We start from the raw sequence: 24,037 nt of genomic DNA, 5'->3' as shown, positions 1-24,037 counted from the left end.
ATAGGCTCGGATCACCCGCTTTAGCCCCAGCTGGGTGAGGTTGAGTACTGGGCATAGATTATTGAGTAAGCCCTCTCGGGAGTCAGTGCAAAGGGCTGTGCGGCTCCGGTGCTGAACCCCTGCAGGGGGAACTCTGAAGATTCAGCCTAGTAGATCAAGGCAGCGGTGTGTTCATAGAAGGGCACAGACAGGGCCGGCCGGCCGGGAAGAGAAAGAGAGGGACAGCTGAAACAAGAGTGTTTCCGCTAGAGGTGTATTGTCCCCAAGCCTAGTTAATATAGTGTGTAAGAAGACGTTTATTTGTTGTTTGCCTTGAATCTTCTCGTTGTTATAGCAGAGAGTTTACGGAGGAAGTTTCTGGAAGTGAGGTTCAAGCTTCCAGGCATACAAAGAGGTAACCCAATTGGTACAGCATTGTTTGCGTGTTTGTCCGTGAAGGAAGGAGGATTGTTTTGTTTGATTCTCAGGGGCGGCGGACGACTCGTCAAGGTGACAAGGGGTCTAGTGTGAGTATCTCTGTGTCTGTCTGTCTTTCATTGGAGCGTACGATAGGGGATCTCTCACAACGGTGAGAGATCCAAACATTCTATACTTTCTCTTCCTCTGTCTGTTCTTCCCTTGAACACCGGTTAGGGGATCTCTCACAACGGTGTGAGATCCAAACTACACCTGAGTGTGTGAGCACTGTATAGGTGAAAACTGGGTAGCTGAGGCCCCGTGCCAATGATGACCATTCACCCAACCGGTGAAGGTCGCGTTCATCCCTAGTGGTTATTGTGTCACCAAGCATAGGAGGATTGTTATTGAATACCCCATTCTCTTACAGCTTCAGGCTGGTTTGAACCTGAGACTAAAACGGTGAAGAGGATCCGGATCGTAGATCAGTTGGCAATTTGGGAATGAAGGCTCTAGGACTCTGCCGCGGAAAAGTGGTGAGTGTTGGCTAACGAGTTATCGTTAGGGGCTCACACATGCATGCGTAGCCGGGCCAACGGGGAGAAGGTAAGTAATGCAGCTACATCTGTAGCTGCGACACTACCCGAGGGGACAGCTGCTTTTCGGTGCAGCTGTCCACGCACCTGAGCAATGATGAATTGCTCCGGTGTAATCTATCCTCCGCTATGAGTTCAATACTTAATCATCAGGGGCCATACGGCCTCCGATGATGAATAGGACACCTAGAGAGAAGAATAGCATCACACTCCTATATATAATGTTTATGTATGACTAGGAGAAACTGGAAGATCTCCAGAAAGCTTTACCAAACAGACAGACATGGTGTGTGGATTGGTGGATACACATCAGCTCTAAAGTGAAAGCTTTTCCTGGGACCAGAAGAGGAAGGACACTCAGTTATAATAAAAGATGAAGGGCAGTTATGGTCTCTAGCAGCTGACTGACTTATGATTTTTGAAGTAACTTGTTCAGTGGAACATTTGAGCAATTGAACCATGTGTTTATAATGGAAACAGGACCTTTAACATAACTCTTCATTGACTACATGATAAGGTCTAGATCAGGGGTTCCCAACCACGGTCCTCAAGGCACACTAACAGTCCAGGTTTTAAGGATAGCCATAGTTAAGCACAGGTGATTTAATTAGTACCTTAGTTATTTTGATTTAACAGTCTGTGCTTAAGCATGGATATTACTAAAACCAGGACTGTTAGTGTGCCTTGAGGACCGAGGTTGGGAATCACTGGTCTAGATACACAAACTATTCTCTGGATTTGTTGCTCAAATGCTCTAATTAGACATAGAAAGTATGTTCTAGTGCAATAAAAACTTCAGTTTATGGCATGGGGTAGGCAGCAACACAGGTATTATGTTACCATAAGTAATGACAATCTCTGTCAGTATCTGATACTCAGAATGCACACATAGAGCAGCGCACACTGGGTAAAACATATCTAAACATGCAGAACGCACTTGATAATATACATAAGAGCCTGCAGGGCAGGGTCAGTCCAGGGCGCACAAGGCAATGGTCAAGTGCGGAGCACACAGGGCAAGGGTCAAGTGCGGAGCTCAAAGGGCGGGGTCAATGCTGAGCACACAGGACAGGGTCAGTGCGGTGCACACACGGCAAGAACAGTGCAGAACACATTGTGAGAGTAGTTTATCATCTCATAGTGGGGTCTATTCGTCATATTTTCGTAGCTTGACTGCGGAAACATTCGTCATCTTCAGATGAAAGACATAATGAATAGGCCCCTGTGTAATTAACCATTGAAAGTCACAGCTCTGTATTCAGGTCACTGCCACAAGCTGTGTGGCATTAATGTGAGGTCCAAGAGGAGGCTCTAGAAGTGTATATTTTTTACAGGACATATTAAGTTACATGACTATTAATACAATCACCTGACTAGTGGCGTCACTATGTGGGTGTGGGCCGCACTCGGGAGTCGCCTTCGGAGACACGAAAATGCTGGCTCCTCCTCAGTGACAGGAGCCGGGTGCTGCAGTGAGACATTCTCCTGCAGCACTCACCTTCTGTCACAGAAGAGGAGCCGCCTGTGCAGGCACCAGTCTTCGGGGACAGCCCAGAATCCTGGAGTGATGTGATCAAGATTTCCCACAAGGCCACGCCCCTATATGTTAGGTCACGCCCCTCTTTTGGATACAAGCAGCTTCTCCGCGCGGAGGGATTTAAATGCACCGGATGTCACCAGACCCGGTGACACCTCTGCCCTGGTGTGACATTCAGATAGGACCATTGTATATTATAACACAGGGACGACAGAAGAAGTGAGAGATGGAGACCCCTGCAATACAGACCCCAGAATCAAAGCTACAAGCCGCAATAGACAGTAAATGCAGGAAACAGTCCATCAATAAAAAAAACAGGAAACACACAGTAAAATCCTCCACCATCCTATCTGATTTGTTCTTCCCCATATAATGCAGATAAGTAAAATGTATTGATATAGTGCCACTTTTTATGCAGTGCTGTACAAAGACTATATATCATTCATTTCAGTCCCTGTCACATTGGAGATTACAGTATAAAGTCACTAACATACAAGCTAAGAAATCACTTAACCTACCAGTATGTTTTTGGAGTGTGGGAGAACACAAGAGCACTTGGGGAATAATGAAGAGCTCAAAGCAAGCCGGTTCTGTGTTTTCACACTATCCATGCACTGGAACGCACACAATTATGAGTGATGCAGAGCAGAACACACTTCATGGGCATCTCCACTTGTAGCTGAATAAGTGAAACATTTGTGCATAGGCTAAGTTTATTATGAGGGAAAATGTCAACAGAATTGCAGGCTGTGCAGTGTTGTAGTATGTGCAACTTCCCCTGTTTTAAAATCTCTCTTACACCAGATATAGGGTTGCTGCAAGAATGCACTGACAAAGACAGCGCTATGAAACCAAGCACAGTTCCATGCAATGAAGGAACAGCGTTCAACTCTGCATCTGCCCCATTCACTCCACCATGATGCCAAGAAACCAAATAACCTGTATCTGGAAGGAAAATACAAATCACTTAAATGATCAAGAATCTGACACTCACCATTGAGTTCATGGCAAAGTGGTTATGTTGCGTTTGCAGGTCCAGGGCATGCTGGTAACTCATCCCAATCTCAGTGTGACCTTGCAGGAAAACCTCCTTGTTGTGCGTGATCCAGTCAAACATCTGTAATGGGTGAAACAACAAGAGGGAGTGCTGAAATAAGGAAACTACAAAGGCAGCTTATGTAATAAAAAAACAGAAAAAGAAAGAAGAGTTATTGTATTGGGTGCACTAGAGACCAAGGTATATGAACAATTTTAAAATATAAATTTTATTGGTATATATTAAAATAAATTGGGAACTCAATATAATGGCAAAGTATTTTAAAAGAAAGATGTGAAATAGTAGGAAATAAAGTGTAATAAAATTATTATGTATAAAATTCTGTGGCTGCTGTTCAACAATGTTGTATAATATACCGGGCTTCAACCCTTTTATTTTATCATCAATCTGTGTATATATAAACAGGTGAATTCAATTGATATTCCAATAATGATGTTTTATCCCGTTGATAAAAAGAACTTCAACTGTGGCGGTGTATTGTTTTATTAGATGCAGCTTCCTGATATGTGCAGTAAATACCCTGTATTTCTATCCCAGTTACTTTTACAGTCCAGTACAGGGTCAGGGCTATTTCCTTCGTTTTAATCCGCACACTTGCGGCACTGTCGGCACGTCTGCGCTGTGGTGGCTGCCAGCTCTGGGGGTTGCAAATGGGATTTTTGGCTAAAAATGTAGGGATTTCTTTCAGAACCCTTTGGACAACCCCCTTAATGATAAATTACCGCAAAAAAACCCCGTAAGTTGCGTACTTTGGCGAAAAACGACTGCTCAAATTTTGGGCAAAAAAAAAAGGTGAAAAAATACATAAAAATCTATTTTTTTTTCTAGGAAATTACTGTTCCATGTAAATTGGGGGTACGTTAAAATGGGTGGAAGTATATTTTCGGGTCGTAAAAACACAATTTTAAAAACTGTAAAAAAAACAACTGCTGCGACCACGTGCGATGTTTAAAACACTTGACGCATCCATACCGCCCATCGAAAAATTAGACCAATACGTTAAAACCATTTTTAAAGTTTGTTTTTTTTTTCGTCCAAAATTTGCTCGCTCGTTTTTCAACAAAGTACGCAACTTACGTTTTTTTCCCCCAGTAATTTATCATTAGGGGGGGTGTCCAAAGGGTTCTGAAAGAAATCCCCACATTTTAAGCCAGAAATCCCATGTGCAACCCCCAGAGCTGACAGACATGCCGACAGTGCCGCAAGTGTGTGGATTAAAACGCACAGTCAGTTTGTAATAAAGAGACCCCACTTTCACTCAGACCCCACTACTAGCTTCTGACTCATGAAATCACTATAGTATCTAAGTCTGGGACAGTGCCGACAATGCTGCAAGTGTGCACCTTAAAACACTATTCTGCAGTGCCGCAGCGACCGACATTCATAGAGGCACATTATTTATCCTAGCAGATGGGGGATGGTGTCCTTGGCAATGGTCACCATTCGTCGCCTTTTCAGGACACAAGGGAGACCTTGAGCTGACTGCTTAAATGGCTAACAAAGCGTCCTTTATTATGGTAATGAAAGGCTCTTGCTTGCTTTGGTGGAAGGGACCTGATGCACTGTATGCGACTCCCAACCTTCTCAACTAGGCATGCGCCACAACATAGCGTGACTAGCATGGCGCTACATGGCGTATGAAGTGGCTCCACTGGGCATGCGCCAGAGATCCCATGTGCAACCCATGGAGCCGGCAGCCACCACAGCGCCGATGTGCCAATAGTGCTGCAAGTGTGCGGATTAAAACGTTTGTAATACAGAGACCCCACTTTCACTCAGACCCCACTACTAGTTTCTAAGTCATGAAATCACTATAGTATCTAAGTCTGGGACAGTGCCGCAAGTGTGCGTCTTAAAACGCTATTCTGCAGTGCCGCAGCGACCGACACATTCATAGCGACATTTTAGTTGTCCTAGCAGATGGGGGATGGTGTCCTTGGCAATGGTCACCATTCCTCACCTTTTCAGGACATAAGGGCAGACCTTGACCTTACTGCTTAAATGGCTAATAGAGCGTCCTTTATTATGGTAATGAAAGGCTCTTGCTTGCTTTGGGGGAAGGGACCTGATGCACTGTGTGTGACTTCCAACCGGCTCCACTGGGCATGCACAGTACTATAAGACTCCATAGCCACAGCATAGCGTGACTAGCAGGGCGCTACATGGCGTATGGAGTGGCTCCACTGGGCATGCGCAGGAGATCCCATGTGCAAGCCTCGGAACTGGCAGCCACCACAGCGCAGATGTGCTGACAGTGCCGCAAGTGTGCGCTTTAAAACGCACAGTCAGTTTGTAATACGGAGACCCCACATTCACTCAGACCCCACTACTAGTTTCTAAGTCATGAAATCACTATAGTATCTCAGTCTGGGACAGGGCCGACAGTGCCGACATTGATGCAAGTGTGCGTCTTAAAACGCACAGTCAGTTTGTAATACAGAGACCCCACTTTTAAACAGAACCCACTACTAGTTTCTAAAGTCATGAAATCACTATAGTATTTAAGTCTAAGATGCACTGTGTGTGACTACCGACCCACTGGGCATGCGCAATACTATAAGCCTCCATAAGCCACAGCACAGTAGGGCGCTACATGGCATATATGCAGCACCGCACACCACTTTCTTGTGCACACAGTGCATCAGCAGTACAGTGGCATAAAGTAGCATAGAAATGCCAAGTGGTGGGAAGTTGTGGATAATATACTGAGTTCAGTAAGGGTTGGATAACAATACTGAACTTCAATTGGTATTTATGCAATGCTGGAAGTGCGTCTTTTTGGTCAACACAGATATCTGTATAAATGACAGAACTCACACACCAAGTGATTTCTTTTTAATCCTCTAGTGAAGATTTAAAAAAATATATATATATTATATTCCAGGTCTCGAACCCGGGACAAACACTGTTGCAAGGCGATCACCTATCATCTAGCCCACATGCCAGCCATATCAAGAACCACACCTGTGGTGAATGTGATGTGATGTCTGCAAATTACAGCAGGCAATGTGTACAATGTCAGTAGCGGGCTAATCCGTGTGCACTCCACCAACCCGCTGCTCTTTTTAATAATAAAAAAATGTATCTTCCTTTCAAATTATACTAGTACATACAGTATATACACAGTACCCCACCATTAGAGAATAATTCCTCCTGTCTCATTGAAAGCTGTGCGTGCGTCTCATTAATCTACAGTATCGGTTATACCGTCATAAGAACACAGCAATTACACTACTGTACAGTTATGTACAGTATGTGTACTGATTTGAGTCCCGTTCTAAGAGCTTTTGTGATATTAAAAAGATTGGTTGTGCGAACATGCAATATGCAAATACACTGCGTGAATGTGATATCCTTCCAATTTAACAGTATGGTATTCAGTACAAATTACATCAGTGGAGTACTCGCCACCCAGCGGTTAAACGGTGTATTTCATGCCGTAGCGTATCTTTCGTTGGAGAATACCACAATACGCCAAAGTACAGCCATCAAGTAACGTTCCACGGCGCAACACAGAGGCCTGAATGCAGCGCTATGAGCAACAAACTAGCTGGGCCCATCTGTATGGGGACTCTGAGATGTTTGTGAATGCTACTTGCAGTAACTTGTATTTTTGGTTTGGACGTCCTCCAATCTGTGGACATACAGTACAAGGCAGCAAATTTGTATTTCCTTCCTTATAATCCCTTGCCGTTGTTCCTTGTAACTCTGCTCTTTGTATCATTCTAGAAAAACTGAAACCCCTAAGAATCATGCTAGAAATGTAAAAACCAAAGAGAACTTCATCTTCACTATCTTGTTTTCCTTATCTATACTTTCAAAGGTGTAACATAATTTTGTGATTTCTAATGCTGGGTACACATCTATACAAGCATCAGGTCGTTCTTTCGGTTTTGACCTGTTCTTCCTATATCGCAGAGTGTTTACGCACCTTCAATCCTGTTTTGTCAGATGAAACTGGTCGAATCGGAGGATCGCATCTTATGTGTAGTTTAATATTCATCTGAGTCAACAGGGCCATATCAGACGAAAAGTGCAGTGTGTACGCACCTTCGACCGTTCTTGCGATTCTACACCAGCAACAGTGCCTCCACTGTGGGTGGTACAATCCTTTTCTTTCGATATTTTTGCAGTCGGGGATTGAAGGTCACAAGTCTGTTTGTATAGGTGAGCATGTGCGTATCAGCGCTGTGGTTTGGGACTTTCCATCAGGAGTTAAGTCGATCGATACATTGCATTGAAAGAGAGATCGCAAAGGTTTATACCTAGAGTGACTCAAAATAGAGAAGCCTCACTACCCCCTTACTCAAGAAAAAAAAAAATAGACCTACCAAGTACAGCATAATATTGAGAGTTTAAGCGGCTATGCATAGGGCATAGGCTTTACATTAAATTAATGTACGTTGGTAAATGTACCTGTGTCTCTATTATTCCGAGTAAATATTATTATGATGGGAGTGTCAAGATTTGCAGTGTACACTTACCAAGGGTCAATCCTTGCGCTTCAGAACCCCACAGTGATTAAGCAATTAACAAAAATACCGTTTTACACACACTCGCTTTTTAATTTTCTGGATGACTGATTTGCTTGAGTACCTCTGAAAAGACTTGATTGCACTGAATTTATTCCTAAGAATTAATTGAAATTGCACACAAGAACCATTCCGTAGAAAAAATGCTTCCTACCCCCAGATAACATAGGCTACAGTATATGAACTTAAATGCTAATAACCATGAGCAGAGCTCTTATAATCCCCCTGAACACCTACTGCGTGCGTTATCCTCCTCCAATCACATAAAAACATATGGATGTAATGAAGATACTGAAGCTGGAAGAACTCTAATACATTCATATCTCATCATCTGTCAGCAAAGACTGTAATATTATCTAATCCGCTGCACAATCAAAAGTGCAAATATTATTTATACTGTACACACTCACACATTCATTCATATATAGAAGCTATCTCTGCTTGTACTGACACACACAAGAGCATGGATAGTTCCTCATACAGTATATCATCAGCAATTCATTAGAAATATTTTAAATTGAATAGCAGGACAATAATTAATCAATCAAACCAGTGCTTGTAAACTGGAGCTACAAGTTCACCACAAATTCCCCTCCTCTGACAGAGGTCAGGATAAAATTACAGATTTAAATCAGTGAATAGTCTTCTGCTACTAATATGGTAAAAATTTCCCTTTGTTACAATATAAAAAAATTTTAATCACAGGAATAAGTTCTCCTAACCAGTCACCAATTATCTATATAAAGTAAGTGACAACCAGGATCCCCTCACTCTAGGGATCTTTCGGGAAACAGACATTTAGAGAATGTGACTGATCTCTGCTGTGATTGATGCTCAGACAAATCAAATAGATCATTCTGATCATAAGATATGTAGTAGGAGGATATAAATTGGCATTTATCGGTGATGACATTTCATTATTAACTAATTTTCTACTGATGGGTAAACTGTTTTACTAATGAACTCCAAACACACTTCCTACCGAACAATCCAACGAGGTGTTAGTAAAAAGACATCATATATAATGACTTACTGGAACATAATGTTGCCGTATTACCCAAAACATGCTGGGCCCCTGTGGCCCAAGCCCATAACATATCAGTCACCGTGGATAATGATAAGATGAGATCTCATCTAGTGATCTGGATCCACTGACAATGTGGCTGGATCTACTTATCAGTTATGCACTGAGGTGCTCTGCATGTAGGAATGACACATCCTATGTAACAGAGGAACCAGTATCCAAGAGGGCAGAGGTATGCAAAATGTGGCTCCCCAGCTGTTTTAGATGTACAAGTGACAGCATGCATTACCAACCTATCCCTACACTGGGGTATACTACATACAGTTTAAACACTGTGCACTAAAGGGTATTTCGCCACACCCAAGCTAGACAGCATGTGGCTATATAATTGTAGTATAACTACAAATACTATACAAGCATGAACAGGCCTGTCGCAGAGGATGCCAGAAAAATGAGAGTTCTGGTAAAAACTTACCTTTGATAACTCTCTTTCTTCGAACTCCATAGAGTCCACAGGGAGACCTTGGTGTGTAGGTGATAGAACTGAGGGCCTGATTCAGAGCCGCTCGTAAGCGGCCGCTCGTTCGCTCTGAGCGATGTTCGCATAACTGCGCATGCGTATGGGTCGTAATGCGCATGCGCAAACCAGTCATTGCGGTCGGAAATCGTGTGCTCTCAAAACAGCGAGGGGCTGCTAATTTGATTGACAGAATGTATAGTTTGTGGGTGGTAACAGGGGAAAGTGCTTGAAAACGGGGGAGTGGAGATCCGAACGCAGGCGTGCCAAACGGTAAAAAGGGCGTTTAATGGGAGTACATAATTAGTAAAGGAGCGTCATCGACCACGTCACTTGGTTGTCTTTTAGCCTGAACTGCTCGCAGTGATAGCGGTAAGAAAAACCTACCACAAGCACTGCGAGCAGTTCAGATGTCTTTCGATGTACCCTATTAATGTAATAAATACCGGAGATGATGTGCGATGCGAACGGAAAAGGGGCGTCTTTACAAAATAGCGAGCGCATTTTTTGTTCGCTTGCTCAGACATAGAGGCGTCAACAAACCGCAAAGAGCGTCCGGCTCTGAATCAGGCCCTGAATCCGGGCACCACACAGTCAAAGCTTTCAGCTCTCAGGATGCACTGGGTCCACTCTCCCTATACCCCGCCCCCGAGCCAGAGGCACCTCACCTTCGTTGGTGCCCGGCCGGAGTCGTGTCACCATTACGCAGGAGGCTGCTTAGGCAGCCCTTAAGCTATTTTTATACCCCCCCCGAGCCAGAGGCATCTCAGTACGCAATAAGCCAAAGGCCGGATGAGGATAAGAGAGAAGGAAGACTGGTACACTCAAGATTCACATTCTCACACAGAAGGAGATGGGAAAACCGGTGACCAGCAACAGAGCCCATTTGAAGCCAGGTGCGTCAGGGCAGGTGTCCTGTGGACCCTATGGACTTCGAAGAAAGTTAACAAAGGTAAGTTCTTATCATAAATCTCATTTTCTTCTTCAGGGTCCATAGCCTCCACAGGGAGACCTTGGGGATGTCCCAAAGCAGTCCTTTTTAAAGTGAGGATGTTCCATTGCTGAGAGGAGAATCCGGCGCCCCAAGGAAGCATCCTGAGAGGTGAAGGTATCAAAGGCATAGAACCTTAGAAAGATCTGGACAGAAGACCATGTGGCCATCTTACAGCCGAGGCACCACGGCGAGCTGCCCACGAGGGACCCACAGACAGAGTAGAATGAGAATTAACAGAAGCCGGAACAGGCAGGCCAACCTGTGTGTAAGCCTCTGAGATAGTTAAAAGAAGACATCTAGCCAATGTTTGCTTATTGGCTGGCCATTCCTGCTAGTGAAATCCGAAAAGCACAAATAAGGAGTCTGATTTCCAAAGGGAACTGGTACGGTCCACATAAATCCTGAGGATGCGTACCACATCCAAGGATGCCTCACCTGCCGAGAGGTTTGGTGATTGAAAGGCCGGGATACTGATAGAGCCAAAAGCACTCCAGGGCTTGCGGCAGCGAGACCCTACCGGAGGATCTCGTCACGATGGTCACGATGGTCTTGACCATCGCAACCATCATTTTGGCCGCTCGCTATAGCCTCCTGGCCGCTCCAAAAGGTAGGAGGGACGGCCCTGATTCAGAGCGAGCGCTCTGTCAGAGCGTCCAGCTCTGAATCAGGGCCTCAGGGTGAGTACAAAGCAGAGCCAGGTCCCAATATAATATCAGGAAGGGGGAGCGACAGGAGAGCACCCCCAACTCTGACATTCTCCTGGCAGATGCAATTGCCAGAAGAAAGAGTCTTAGCTGTTAGCCACTTAAGGTCTATCGAATCTAGTGGTTCAAATGGAGGACCCTGTAGGGTCCGAAGAACTACTGCCAAAGGCCAAAGGTACCACCGGGGGGAAAAAGGGAGGTTGAATCCGGAGGACACCCTGGAGGAAAGCAATTCTACGTTGGAACCAAACTGACAATGCAGGGATATGCACTTTCAGCGAGGCAGGCGGGGTCTGAGATCCAATCCAGCTTGAAGGAAGGCCAAGACTCTGGAGATCCGAAACACCTGGGGATCGTAATTCCTAGGATGACACCACTGGAAATATGTATGCCACACTGTGGTAGTTCGTAGCAGAAGCTGGCTTACACGCTCTAAGCATCGTGTTGACGAAAGAGCGAGAGAATCCTTTGTACCTTAGGAGGGATGTCTCAAGAGCCACACCATCAAAGACAGACGATCCAGGTCCTGGTAAAGGCAATGACCCCAAGGCAACAGGTCCGGACGTTGAGGTAATAGGAACAGAGTGTCGATGGAGAGACTCCGAAAATCTGAGTATCAATTACACCTGGGCCAGGCTGGAGCCACGAGCAGTACTGTGCCTCCGTCTTGTTTGAACTTCCGAAGAACTCCAGGAAGAAGGGAGACTGGAGGAAACGGGTACGCAAACTGGTAGGTCCACTTCACTGACATAGCATCCACCAAGTTTGCCTCGGCATCTCTTGTTCTGGACCTATACACTGGTAATATGTGATTGTGTCGGGAGGCCATGAGGTCCACCTCTGGGAGGCCCCATTTGTTCACTAGGAGTTGAAACACCTCTTGGTGAATAGACCATTCCCCTGAATGCACGTGGTGACAGCTGAGGAAGTCTGCTTCCCAAATGAGAACTCTCGGAATGAACACTGCCAAAATGGCCAGGAGGTGACACTCTGCCAATGTCAGAATGCATGACACTTCTGTCATTGCTGCCCGACTTCCAGTGTCTCCTTGATGGTTGATGTAAGCTACCTTGGTGGAGTTGTCGGACTGACCCTGCGCTGTTTTTCCGAGAAGTATGTGTTTGAACATCTTGAGGGCCCTGTACATGGCCTGAAGTTCCAATATGTTGATTGGAAGTGTTGCTTCGACTGCTGTTCAATAAACCTGAAAAGAGTGCGGACCGGTCACTGCGCCCCAGCCCCGAAGACTGGCGTCCGTTGTTAGGAGTACCCAGCTCGGGATCCAAAAGGGGCGACCCTTGGTTAGATGAGATGTCAGTAGCCACCAAGACAGAGAAAGACACACCTCCGGGGAGAGCACTATTTGCTGAGCTTTGATCAGGTGTGGCAATCCATTCCATCTGGAGAGGATCAGCCCCTGCAGAGGCCTGGAATGAAATTGAACATATTCCACAATGTCGAAGGTCGACACCAGGGAGAACCTGCATTGCCAAGTGTATTGCCACCCGGCGACTTTGACAGCATCTGCGTATCCGTAGCTGTAATGTGGAGATCTTGTCAGAAAAATGATCTGCTGTTGTGAATCCAGGGCCCCCAGATGAATCATCCTTTGCGAGGGATTCAGGGAGGACTTCTTCCAATTGATTGACCACCCGTGCACCTGCAGGTGCAGGTGTTGGCGAAGCACTTCTGGAGAACCAGCCAACAGAAGGAGGTCGTCCAGGTATGGTAGTAGCCAGATACCCTGATTCCACAGATGGGCTGCCATGATGGCCATAACTTGGTAAACACCCTTGGAGCTGTGGATAGGCCGAAGGGTAGCGCCCTGAACTGGAAGTGTTGTTGCAGTATAGCAAACCGCAGATAACGCTGGTGTTACGGAGTTATGGGAACATGAAGGTAAGCATCCCGAATGTCCAGCGACACCATGTAATCCCCAGGTTCCATAGCCAGTATGATGGAGTGTAAGGTTTCCATCCTGAACCTGGGCACCCTGAGGAATTTGTTCAGGGATTTGAGGTTGAGATAGGCCAATGAGATCCATTCGGCTTCTGCAGAAAGAGAGTAGAATAGTAACCAGTCCCTTGCTGGGATAGTGGGACTGGCACAATTACCCCTGTCTGCATCAAGGACTGTATGGCTTTCTGGTCCTGTAAGGCCTTGTTCTTGTCTGAAGAAGGGCCTATGCCGAAAAACTGGTGAGGAGGTCTTTGAAGAAATAAGAGGGCGTATCTGTGAGAGACCACTTCTCTTACCCAAGCGTCCTTGGTGGTTTGACACTGGGCGAACTGAAGAAGTTGGCCTCCCACTCTGGGGTCCCGCAGAGGGAGGCCCGGCCCTGTCAAGTTGAGGGTTTATCCTCCTGTTTGGAGGCAGGACGTCTTGTGCTCCAGGCCTGTTTCTTAGGCTTGGCGGCCTTCTTGGCAGTGGACTGTCTAGGAAAGGACTGCCCTTTGAATTTACCTTGGGGACGAAAGGACCTAAAGGAAGAGGTTCGAGACTTTGAAGGAGCAGATGCTGAAGGCAGAAACGCAGATTTTGATAACGTGTCAACAATCTTGTACAGGTCTGGACCAAACAAAATCTCCCCATTATAGGGTAAGGCCTCCAGGGCTTTTTTAGAATCAGCATCCTGGCTACAAGAGCGCAGCCACAGGGAACGGCGAGCAGACACGGCCGCAGCCGAGAACCTGGAGGTCACTAGACTATATTCAGAGCGGCCTCACCGATATATGCAGCCGCATCACGGATGTGGCCTCCTACCGACACCTGATTCTCCGGAGCTTCCGTAGGGAAGGAGTTCTCAAGTGCATCGGCCCAACTCTCTATAGCCTTAGATACCCAGGAGATAGCCATGGACGGGCGGGCAACAGCTCCTGAAAGAGAGTATATTGATTTCAGGCAAGTTTCCGTTTTCCTATCTGTAGGATCTTCAAGGATGTAATGGAAGGCATAGGTATCGTTGCACTTCTAATCAATCTTGTGATGTGGGAATCCACATGCAGGGGGTGATTCCCACTTTTTACAATAAGCCTCAGCAAATGGGTAACATGAGTCCAAACGTTTCTGAGGTTGAAACCACTTACCAGGCAGCAGCCATGTGATTCAATTGTTGATCTGACAGAGGTAATACTGCCAAAGTCACCTTTATCTGTTTAAACAGAGGGTGTTTGGATTTAGGGACTGGCTGGTCATCCTCTATAACCAATACAGATCTGATAACACGCACCAAGGCAGGAATATTAATCTTTGACTTAGTCTCCGCCTCTTGCAAAGGGGAGTCTGGGTTTGAGGTGTCAGCCATTTCTCAGTCATCACATGACATCTCAGACTCTGATAGCTGAGTGGACTGAGATGACACCACAGGACGCTTAGCTGGCCTCTGCAACATGGTCTGAATGGCCGTAGAGGAAGCTGTCAGACTCTGCACTGAAGTAGATAAAACATCCAGCCATGGTAATCCCGGAGTGGGAATGACAGCCTGCTGTGATATAGGAGGGGTCCGCATAATTAGTGGAATGACAGGCTGCTGTGGTAGCCCCATAGGAGGAAAAGCAGCCAGGACTGCTAGTCGGCCCGCAATGGAAGCCAGCATCTGTTAAAAGATCGCCCAAGGGGGCTCCTGTACCGATGTCAGGGGGTTTGAGGTACACAGTGGATTATAACATCTCACACATAACCCATCCTGAATCAAATCCTCCTCACTGAAATCTACAGTACATAATCTGCATTGCAGAATTGGTGCAGAAATGTGTTCATAACCCTTGTCGGACATCTCAGCAGAGTAAGAAAACACACAATATGGCACTGGGTACAATGCAACCACGAGTATGTACAAATACAATCAGGGAAGCAGTACACTGATCCTGTCTTATGCTTGGGTAAGCTGCAGGGACCTGCTGCCTAAATATGGCACAGTGCAGCACACAACAGTATGTGAACGACCTCACAAATATTGTTTATATGTAGGAGGGGGATGTAGTCAGGAAGCCGACGGTCTAAAGCCCGACCACCGGTTTCCCGGCTGTCATATCCCGGAAAGGTACTAAAGACCGGTGTCGTTTATGACGTCTGTCAATAGACCTACGCCGAAAGTTCGACGTCCGGAATATCGAACGAAACTGAGCCAGGCGCGGACAGCCGCACTTTTAGGTTTTTAGGCTCCCTGGAGGAGCTAGGGTTAGGCACCCCCCCCCCCGGGAGGGTTAGGTTTAGGCTAGGGGAAGGGGGGGTAGGGTTAGGCACCCCCTGGGGGAGACTTGGGTTTAGGCTGCAGGGAAGAAATCGGTATGATTTACCGCCAGACCCATGCCAGGCGGTTGAAATCCCGACAGCGGCATCCCGGCAGAGGAGGAAAGGTGAGTATATACTAATCTATTTCTACCCCCTAACCCTCCCTTAGGGGTGCCTAACCCTAATAATCCCCCCCAGTGCCTAAACCTAACCCCCCCCTTCCCCGCCACCTAAATCTAAGTCTTCCAGGGGTTACCTAACCCCTCCTTCCCCTAGCCTAAACCCAACCTCCCGGGGGGGGTGCCTAACCCTAAGTCCCCCCCTGAGAACCCTAAACCTAACCCCCCCGCGGCTATCCGCGCTCGGCGTCCCTTCAATGGAGATGCCGGGCGTCGGGCTCCCGGCGTATGTCTACTGACAGGCGTCGGAATATCGACGCCTGTCTTTAGACTCTTGCCGGGATATGACAGTCGGGAAGCCGGCCGCGGGGAAGGGGGGTTATGTTTAGTCACTCAGAGGGAGGTTAGGGTTAGGCACTTGGGGGGGAGGTTAGGGTAGGGAATTAGGTTAGTGATACTTACCTTATTTACCGTTCCGGATCTTCACCTCTGCCAGGCTTCCACTGTCAGGATGCGGCCGGCGGTAATACCTACTACATCCGTAGGAGGTTATTTATGAACCACCCTAACAACACCTGTATTAGGGCATGAAATAGAGAAAGGGTATAGCCATATGCTGACAGATAGAGAAAAAGAGACAGACTGGCAGCACTAGTACAAGTCACATACAATGCAAGAATTACTGCAAATTGGCACTACACTCAACTACACAGACTCAGTGTCTAGTAGGAAATACTGTTACATACGTTGACCCTGGGGAGAGGTATGTAGGGGAACCGGACCACGTGCTGTCCTGGGAGTGCTGCAACTGCACCATGAAGAAATTGCCACTGCAAACCTCAGAGGGGGCGTGGCCAGAGGAGAACAGCTCAGAGAAGCCAAACCTCAGAGGAAAGGCACACTAAGCTGAGGGGAGGAGCCGCTTAAACAGGGAAGCTGTCTCCCCTGGGCGATTATTAACCCCTTGGACGCTGGTTTCCCTCACCAAAATGTCCCTGGTGGTCTAGTGGATCACGATGGCTGGTGCCTGTGTCCACATCAGCCACCTCCGGTCCACCTGAGACCGGAGGTATCGACTGCCTTAACACGCGGGTCATCACAAGCCGCGACCCGCCTTACCGGTCCCCTAAAGTCCGGTTGCAGTCTGGGTCCGCTCTGGGGGCCCTGGCTAACGTTGACCCCGCGGAATGCCGCCGAGATCCGGAGCTCGGTACTGGCGTCGCGGCCCGGAGGGGTGACGAAGTGGCAGCGCAGACATCCCATGGACAGTCTGTTGCTGCGTGCTCTATGAAGAAAAGAAAAGAAATCACATCATAAAAATAATAGCTTAAGGGCTGCCTAAGCAGCCCCCTACGAAATGGTGACCCAACTCCGGCCGGGCACCAATGAAACTGAGGTGCCTCTGGCTCGGGGGATATAGGGAGAGTGGACCCAGTGCATCCTGGGAGCTGAAAGCTTTAACTGCGTGGTGCCTGGATTCAGTTCCATCACCTACACCCCAAGGTCTCCCTCTGGAGCCTATGGACCCTGAAGAAGAAATATACCCCTGGTCTAGATGATGGGCCTGCTATGATGAATATTAAGTAAGTAGCCTAGAAAATAAAACATTTAATTAATATTTTAATGCAAATAATATATCCATTTTATTACATCGTTTTGCGATAATATTCAGATTTGCTTTCAATGTTATTTGAGGAGAACAGGACCTTGGGCTTCAGGGGGTCTCATATACCCAGCTTATGCATTGTGACATGTAAATTGAAATCGCTTAAATAACTCAATACTTTGTCAAGAAGATGCCAAGAATGGCGGCAAAACAATGTACGCAAATCCTTTTACTGCACTGAGCAAAACTATTTTTAGTCATACAGCTTAGAGATTTTAGGAAGAAAATAGTAAAATCAGATATGTACAAGAGGTGGGTGGTGTGGGCCCGGCACACTGTAATGAGAGTTAGATGGGTGGTATGAGCAGGAGAGAGATTCTATAGAATGAGGTGAAATGAGATATGTGAGTATTATAGAGGGTTCTGTAGAGTGTGATAAGAGTGTGATGTGATGCCAGCAGTGATCTGGAGAATGTGATGGTATGAGCAAATCAAACAAGAGTTCTGTAGGATGAGATGGGATGTAGGAATATCGTAGAGAGTTCTCTAGAGTGAAATGGGAATATATAACTCTGGCAGAGGATAGGATGTGAGAGTCCAGCAGAGGCTTCTGTAGGGTATGATGGGATGTATGAGTATGGCAGTGGGTTCTGTAAAGTGTGATAAGATGTGTGAGTCCAACATAGGGTAGGGCAGTGTAGGGTATAGTGGAACGTGTGTGTCCAGCGGGATGTAGTTATGAGACAGGTGGCCGTGATGCTGCCGGTCTAAATACCGACGGGGGAAGCCAGACAAGGGACTTAAGATAGGCGTCGCAATACCGATGCCTGTCTTAATCCCATCGCCGGAATCCAGAAGGATGCCAGTTCGAACGATGTAAGTCAGGGGCATCGATAGCTGTTAGCCGCGGGGAAGCTTTAGTTAAGGTAGCATAGCGGGAATAGCGTTACGTTTTTTGGGGAAGAGGATAAGGTTCGGCAACACCAGGGGGGGGATAGGGTGGTTAGGCACTGTCGAAGCCGGATAATTGGCTGAGACAAGATCGGTTTAAAATTAGATCAAGGCAACGCCATTTTGCGAAAGGCAATGAGACGTCATTTTGCGAATGGCCACCCAGCGCCATTTTAGTGAAACTCGCCATTATAAGTACATACGGCGATGCTATTATTTAGCGTCGTGCGATTCCCATGCAATAGAAAGAAGTTAAAAGTCCTCACCATGTAAATACAGACAGTCATTAAAACATATAAAATGATTATCCCTGCAAAACACGTACTATGGGGTACTCCACAAAACACATAGTCGCACAACGCTAACTAGCGTCTTTTCCCAATTTCCCAATACTTACACACTGCACACTTATATAAAAGGTTCCCTAGCGTTAAAGTGTAATATTCAAGGTTTATGCAGTAATTATTAATGTTGTGTAATAAAGGTTATTTGATATCTAAGGTTTAGTACATGGTAAGCAGACCGTGTTTGGTGTTGTACTGATCCAGTGTGTCTCCACAGATTTCCGGTGAGATTGCAACATGCGTCTGCAAACTATGGACTATAGAGAGTTAAAACATTAAAGTGTACTCTGTAATGTTAGCATCTTAGATTAGCATGCAGCGGGAAAAAGGACACAAAGGGTTGTTAGAGGCTGTTTGTGTCCATTCGAATTGACCTATGAACTATCCTGTAACAGAAGCACCTTTAAGAAAAACCAATGGAATCATGTCAAACTTGTCTATTGTATTGCCTATCCCTGTAAGAGTATATATGTGCGCTCTCTGACCCCAGTCTTGAGTCTTCTTGCTGTGCTGTTGACGGAGGTTTCTAATGCTGATGCCGGTATCTGGGCCCAGAGCGCGTGCGTATATAACAACTTTACCTTGGGTCTGTATGATTTATTTGTGCTAATTGTCTTTAGATCACAGCGTGTAACCATCTGTTTTTATATTGAATAATAACTTTTTGTGCTTTGGAACCACATTCAAAGTCTGAAAGCATTTATTTACTGTGCGACTCATTACGCTAAATAGCAACAATTTTAGAAGGTATAGGCAGGATTTTAGAAGGTATAGACTGGATTGCATAGAGGTTTTAATAAGGTATCCATAGGTTTAGACACGAAGGGAGGAGGACTTGGGTTTAGACACTAATGAGGAGGGTTAGGGTGCGGGGTGGGGATGGTTAGGGTACAAGAAGAGAGGATTAGAGTGAGAAAGGGGAGGGTAAGTATACCAACCATTGGGATGTCGCTGTCAGTATTTTGACAGGAGGCATTCCGACAGCCGGCATTACATACCGATTCCGTGTCCAGTATAGAGTTCTATAGAGTTTGATGAGAAGTGCGACTCCAGCAGTAGCTTCTGCAGAGTGTGACAAGATGTACAAGTCTGATATGTTCTATAGTGTGATGGTATGTGTAAACATCATAGAGGTCTGTAGACTGAAATGGGATTTGTGAGTCTGGCAGATAGTTCTATAGAGTATGATGGGATGTGTGAGCCTGGCAGAGGGTTCTAGGATGCGATATGCGAATCCGTCTCAGAGTTCAATAGAATAAGATGGAATGTGTGAGTCTAGTTCTGTAGAGTGTAAGAAGATGTGTGAGTCTGAGAGAGGGTTCTGTATGATGTGATGGGACATGTGTATCCGGCATTGGTTTTATAGAATTTGATGGGATGTGTGAGTCCAGCAGAAGTTTCTATATAGCGTGATGAGATGTGTGAGCCTCGTAGAAAGTTCTGTAGAGTGTGATAAGATGTTCAAACTGATAGAGGGTTCTGTAGAATGTGATGGGATGTGCGAACCTGGCCGTGGTCTGTAGTGTGAAGGCATGTGTAAAGGTCATATACAGATGTGTCATTATACATCTAGCCATAATACGTCACGCAGTGCGACTTGCCTGGAGTGAGTGATCTGCCAGGTCCCATGCTACCCTGCTAGCGCCGTGTGTATATATTGCGTCTTTTCAACAAAAAATGCAGCTAAATAAGTCGCAATGTGATGCAACTAGAGCACACTAGCAGTCTGTGCTGATTAATCTGAGATGCAACACTTGTATATCTGGGTGCACAGAAGTCTGTATATGAACCACAACGGAACTTGGAACGAGAAAAGCTATGGTTGCTACATTGTAGCACTTGGCATACAGATGCAGAGACTCAAGGCGGGGATCCACTAGCCGATTAAAATGAATGATTGAACAATAACGATATCGTTATCGTTCATTAATCGTTCACAAATCGGGCATGAAACTGTCAAAAATGAACAGCGGTGCGCACTCCCGCTGGTCGTTTTTGACATGAATCGCCTGATCATGCTGGTCAATATGCCGATAATGACAGATTGACCATGTTCAGGGATGAGGGAGGGTGCCTACACTGAACGACTCATCGTTCAGTGTAGGCACTGCAGGCAAAGAGGAACGACTATACAATTACAATGTTGTAATCGTACTGTCATTCCACTATCTGCTAGTGGATACGCACCTTCAGTTGCACACAGATATACAAGCAGTGTCGGATTGGGGCCCACCAGGGGATTGCAATAGTAGGGGCCCGCTGAAGGGGCATAACCATCTGCCAAAATGGGTGTACCCAGTGGATAGAAAGGCGTGGCAATAATATGTGCAAATAGATGGAGGAGTTAACCCATTCTCTTGCTTTTTAGTGGACTATCACTAGTTGTTATAGTGCCAGATTAAGTTCACATGGGTCTGGAGCTGAAAATAATTATTATTTATAATTATTTATAAATATTGTGTGCCACTATAGGAGGTGTGACTAGTGATGTGGGAGCATCACCAGTGCTGTGTGGGTGTGGTCAGCTCAGAGTGTGTGGTTTGTGCCATGTGGTGTGACTAGTTCCATGGGTGAGACCGAAGCTAGCAGTGCTTCAGCTGGAAAGGTCGCAACACATGCGACAACGCCCCCCCCACTGCTTTCCCTGACTCTGACTCTCCGGACCACCAAAAGTTATGCTGCAATCTGTGACCACCGACATCACATCCGGAATCACTCCTCCTTAGTTCCCCTCCAAGCCCTATTTGGCTGATCTCTGCAAGTACAGAAATCAGCTTCAGCAGTGTGTCATCAGTCCCTCCTGACGCACACACCACTGCGCTTTGCATATGGGCAGGAGGGGGTGTATGCCCATGTGGGTTTGGGTTTAACCAGGGTAGGGGGGGATATAGCATAAGTGGGGGTGAGGGAGGGGTAATATATGAAATATAACACTGGAAGTGGGAGGGGGTAAAATAATTATTAAAAAAAAATATTAGTCACAGGGTAGGAGGAAGAGGGCAAAGAAAGAGGGGCTTTTTACAGGGGGGAGGGTTGGTTTACAGAACAGATTTTTTTACTACTAATGGGGTGTGGGATCTAATTGGGTGTGGGGTATGTCCACTGTGGGTATCTATTGCCAATAGGGGGTGGGAAGTTGCAAAACACCTCCTAGAGAGATATATATACACACATATATATATATATACACACACACATATATATATTTATTAAATAAAACATTTAAATATGTTATTAAGAATACATTTGAATTTTATTGAATAATAGAAAAACCCAACCGCTACTGAACGGTTTTGTGGGGGAAAAAATCGTCAGTTAAGTGGTTAAGGGGCCTAATTATCAAATAATATTTGTGACTTATTACCCGAAAACACCCGCTTTCGTAGAATACCTGCAGATATTAAGTATCAGCCATATGTGAAAAGTAGGGACAGCAGCAGATATCTCAGACAGAAGCCGGAACCCCCATAGGTGTCAAACTGTCAGGTTTACCATTACCAGAGTTTGGTCCCAGCAGCTAACACCATGGCATTAGCCAGCTGTAACCTTTGGGCTTCAATTTGTAAAATTTACTGGAAGAGGATTCCTCACCACGCATGCGCATGTCGGGGGTCCTAATATAGTAATGAGGTGACCACTAATGCGATCACTTCATTGTTAATACATTGCAGGGATGGGCTCCTTTCAGCGTCCCTTGCGGAGCTTTGGCTACGCTCGAGTTGGTGGAGCCTGGGCCTCCCGTGGAGCTTCAGGCGGCCGGGTGCTGAGTTGGCAGGGCCCAGGGGTCTAAACTGGAGTACTGGAGCTCCGGCTCCATAGTTGTTAATCCGACAGCATGCCCCCTATTCGTGGCACGCTAAGCCACGCCCCTCACAGAAACGGGTGTGGCTACAACATAGTGGGGCCCACCGGGGAATTACCCAATTCCCCGGCAGCCAAGTCCAAGCCTGTATACAAGTGTTGCATATCAAATTAATTAGCACAGTCTGCTGGTGCATTGTGACAGCCGCATTTTTGGAGAAAAAATATGCAAAAATAGACGCCTAATAAAAGACAGTGCTAGCAGAGTCTCACCTATTTTGTCAGTCCCGGGCCCCACAATTTCTGATGGCTGCCCTGATTATGCTAGATGTTCACCAGGCTATTGTATTATTTTGTTGTGAAAATATATTGAGATGAACTTCATGTTTTTAAATGAGCAACTAATAAAGACTATTTATTCAACTTATGATAAAACTTGCGCCCAAGAGAACATTTCTTTTTCTATGTCTGTTAAGAGAGGATTCCGGATCCCTCTCTTCCTCTGAAAGGCAGCAAAACTAACCAGAAGGTAGTTTCTATAGAGGAGGCTCACAAATTTCCCACCAACCTAAATATAAGCAAAAGAGATCAGTCAGATCTTAATATAAATCTCAATGACCAGAGAGCTTTTAAGATGCTACATGTTTTCTGAGCACAAAATACAATTAAAACTGAAGCTCCAGCATTGCCCCATAAAGGTGGAATCCTGCTCTGTACACTGTATAGAGATCCTGTGCATTACAGATTGAACCTCTAAGTAGGAACAGCAACTGCTCCTCACAGCATAAGGATATAATTTCTTGTCCCTCACAAACTTCATTGCTTATGGTTGCACGATCTAATACTCCATTAATAAAATGTTCCATCTGTCAGTTAATGCTAATAGTTCCTACTTCCTAGGGAATTTGTGTGTGTATGTTAATTTTACTGGTAAATAGTAATAAATCCATTTATGGTGAATATGCAGTTATATACTGTAATCAACAGTTGCAAGGATTGAAACTGGTCAACACTGTTAAAGCAATGGTTGACTATACAACATCCCATAACACTGCTGGCCTAGTGTGTGGGGGATTTCTATTACACACAGGGATGGTTCTAGGGGCGGGCTAACAGGGCCGTCGCCCCGAGCGCCGACCCCTAGAGAGCGCTGCTGAGCTTCCCTGTCATTTTCAGGCTTTTTTAAAATTCTTTTTCATTATACTATAATTTCTGGCCGCCGGCAGCTGCTGCTACTGGCTGCCTGATTTGTATAGCAGCAGCAGCAGCATACTTGGAGTCTCGGAGGCTGAGCCTGAGAAGCTCTGCCTCCTTAACCCTGCGTCAGGCGCAGCTGGCCTGCCATGCGCCACAAAGCTTTTCTCGCTCACCTCTCCACCACTATGGGGCCCAGGGGCCTGCCCCTCGTAGTACCTTCCTATCTCTAGGTGCTGTCAGTTTTCCTGCCGCCTGCGTGGAGTGCAGTAGTGACCTTCTTAGCCTCTCAGGCTCATTGCGCCCGAACTCGTTCGACTTTTGAAAGTACGTATTTCTTTTTATTTTCTTGCAATTTTGTGTATTTTGCTCATTTTATGAATGAAAATTACAAATTTTGTTGGTATTTTGCGGAAATATGTAGGTTTGTCC

General features: G+C 45.9%; 1 protein-coding gene across 3 annotated transcripts in view; it reads right to left on the bottom strand.

The window, feature by feature from the left end:
* KALRN (kalirin RhoGEF kinase) overlaps positions 1-24,037 on the bottom strand; it is a 1,228,991-nt gene that overhangs the window by 843,593 nt on the left and 361,361 nt on the right. For all 3 annotated transcript variants that reach the window (XM_088460751.1, XM_088460749.1, XM_088460750.1), the window contains exon 6: positions 3,524-3,646. In XM_088460751.1, the coding sequence (XP_088316877.1) occupies positions 3,524-3,646 (123 nt within the window). The remainder of the gene's footprint in view (positions 1-3,523; positions 3,647-24,037) is intronic.

This window comes from Taudactylus pleione, unplaced genomic scaffold (assembly GCF_031769625.1).
Source record: "Taudactylus pleione unplaced genomic scaffold, aTauple2 ptg000977l, whole genome shotgun sequence".
In the NCBI taxonomy this organism is placed as follows: Eukaryota; Metazoa; Chordata; class Amphibia; order Anura; family Myobatrachidae; genus Taudactylus; species Taudactylus pleione.
This window is presented reverse-complemented; position numbering and strand designations above follow the sequence as displayed.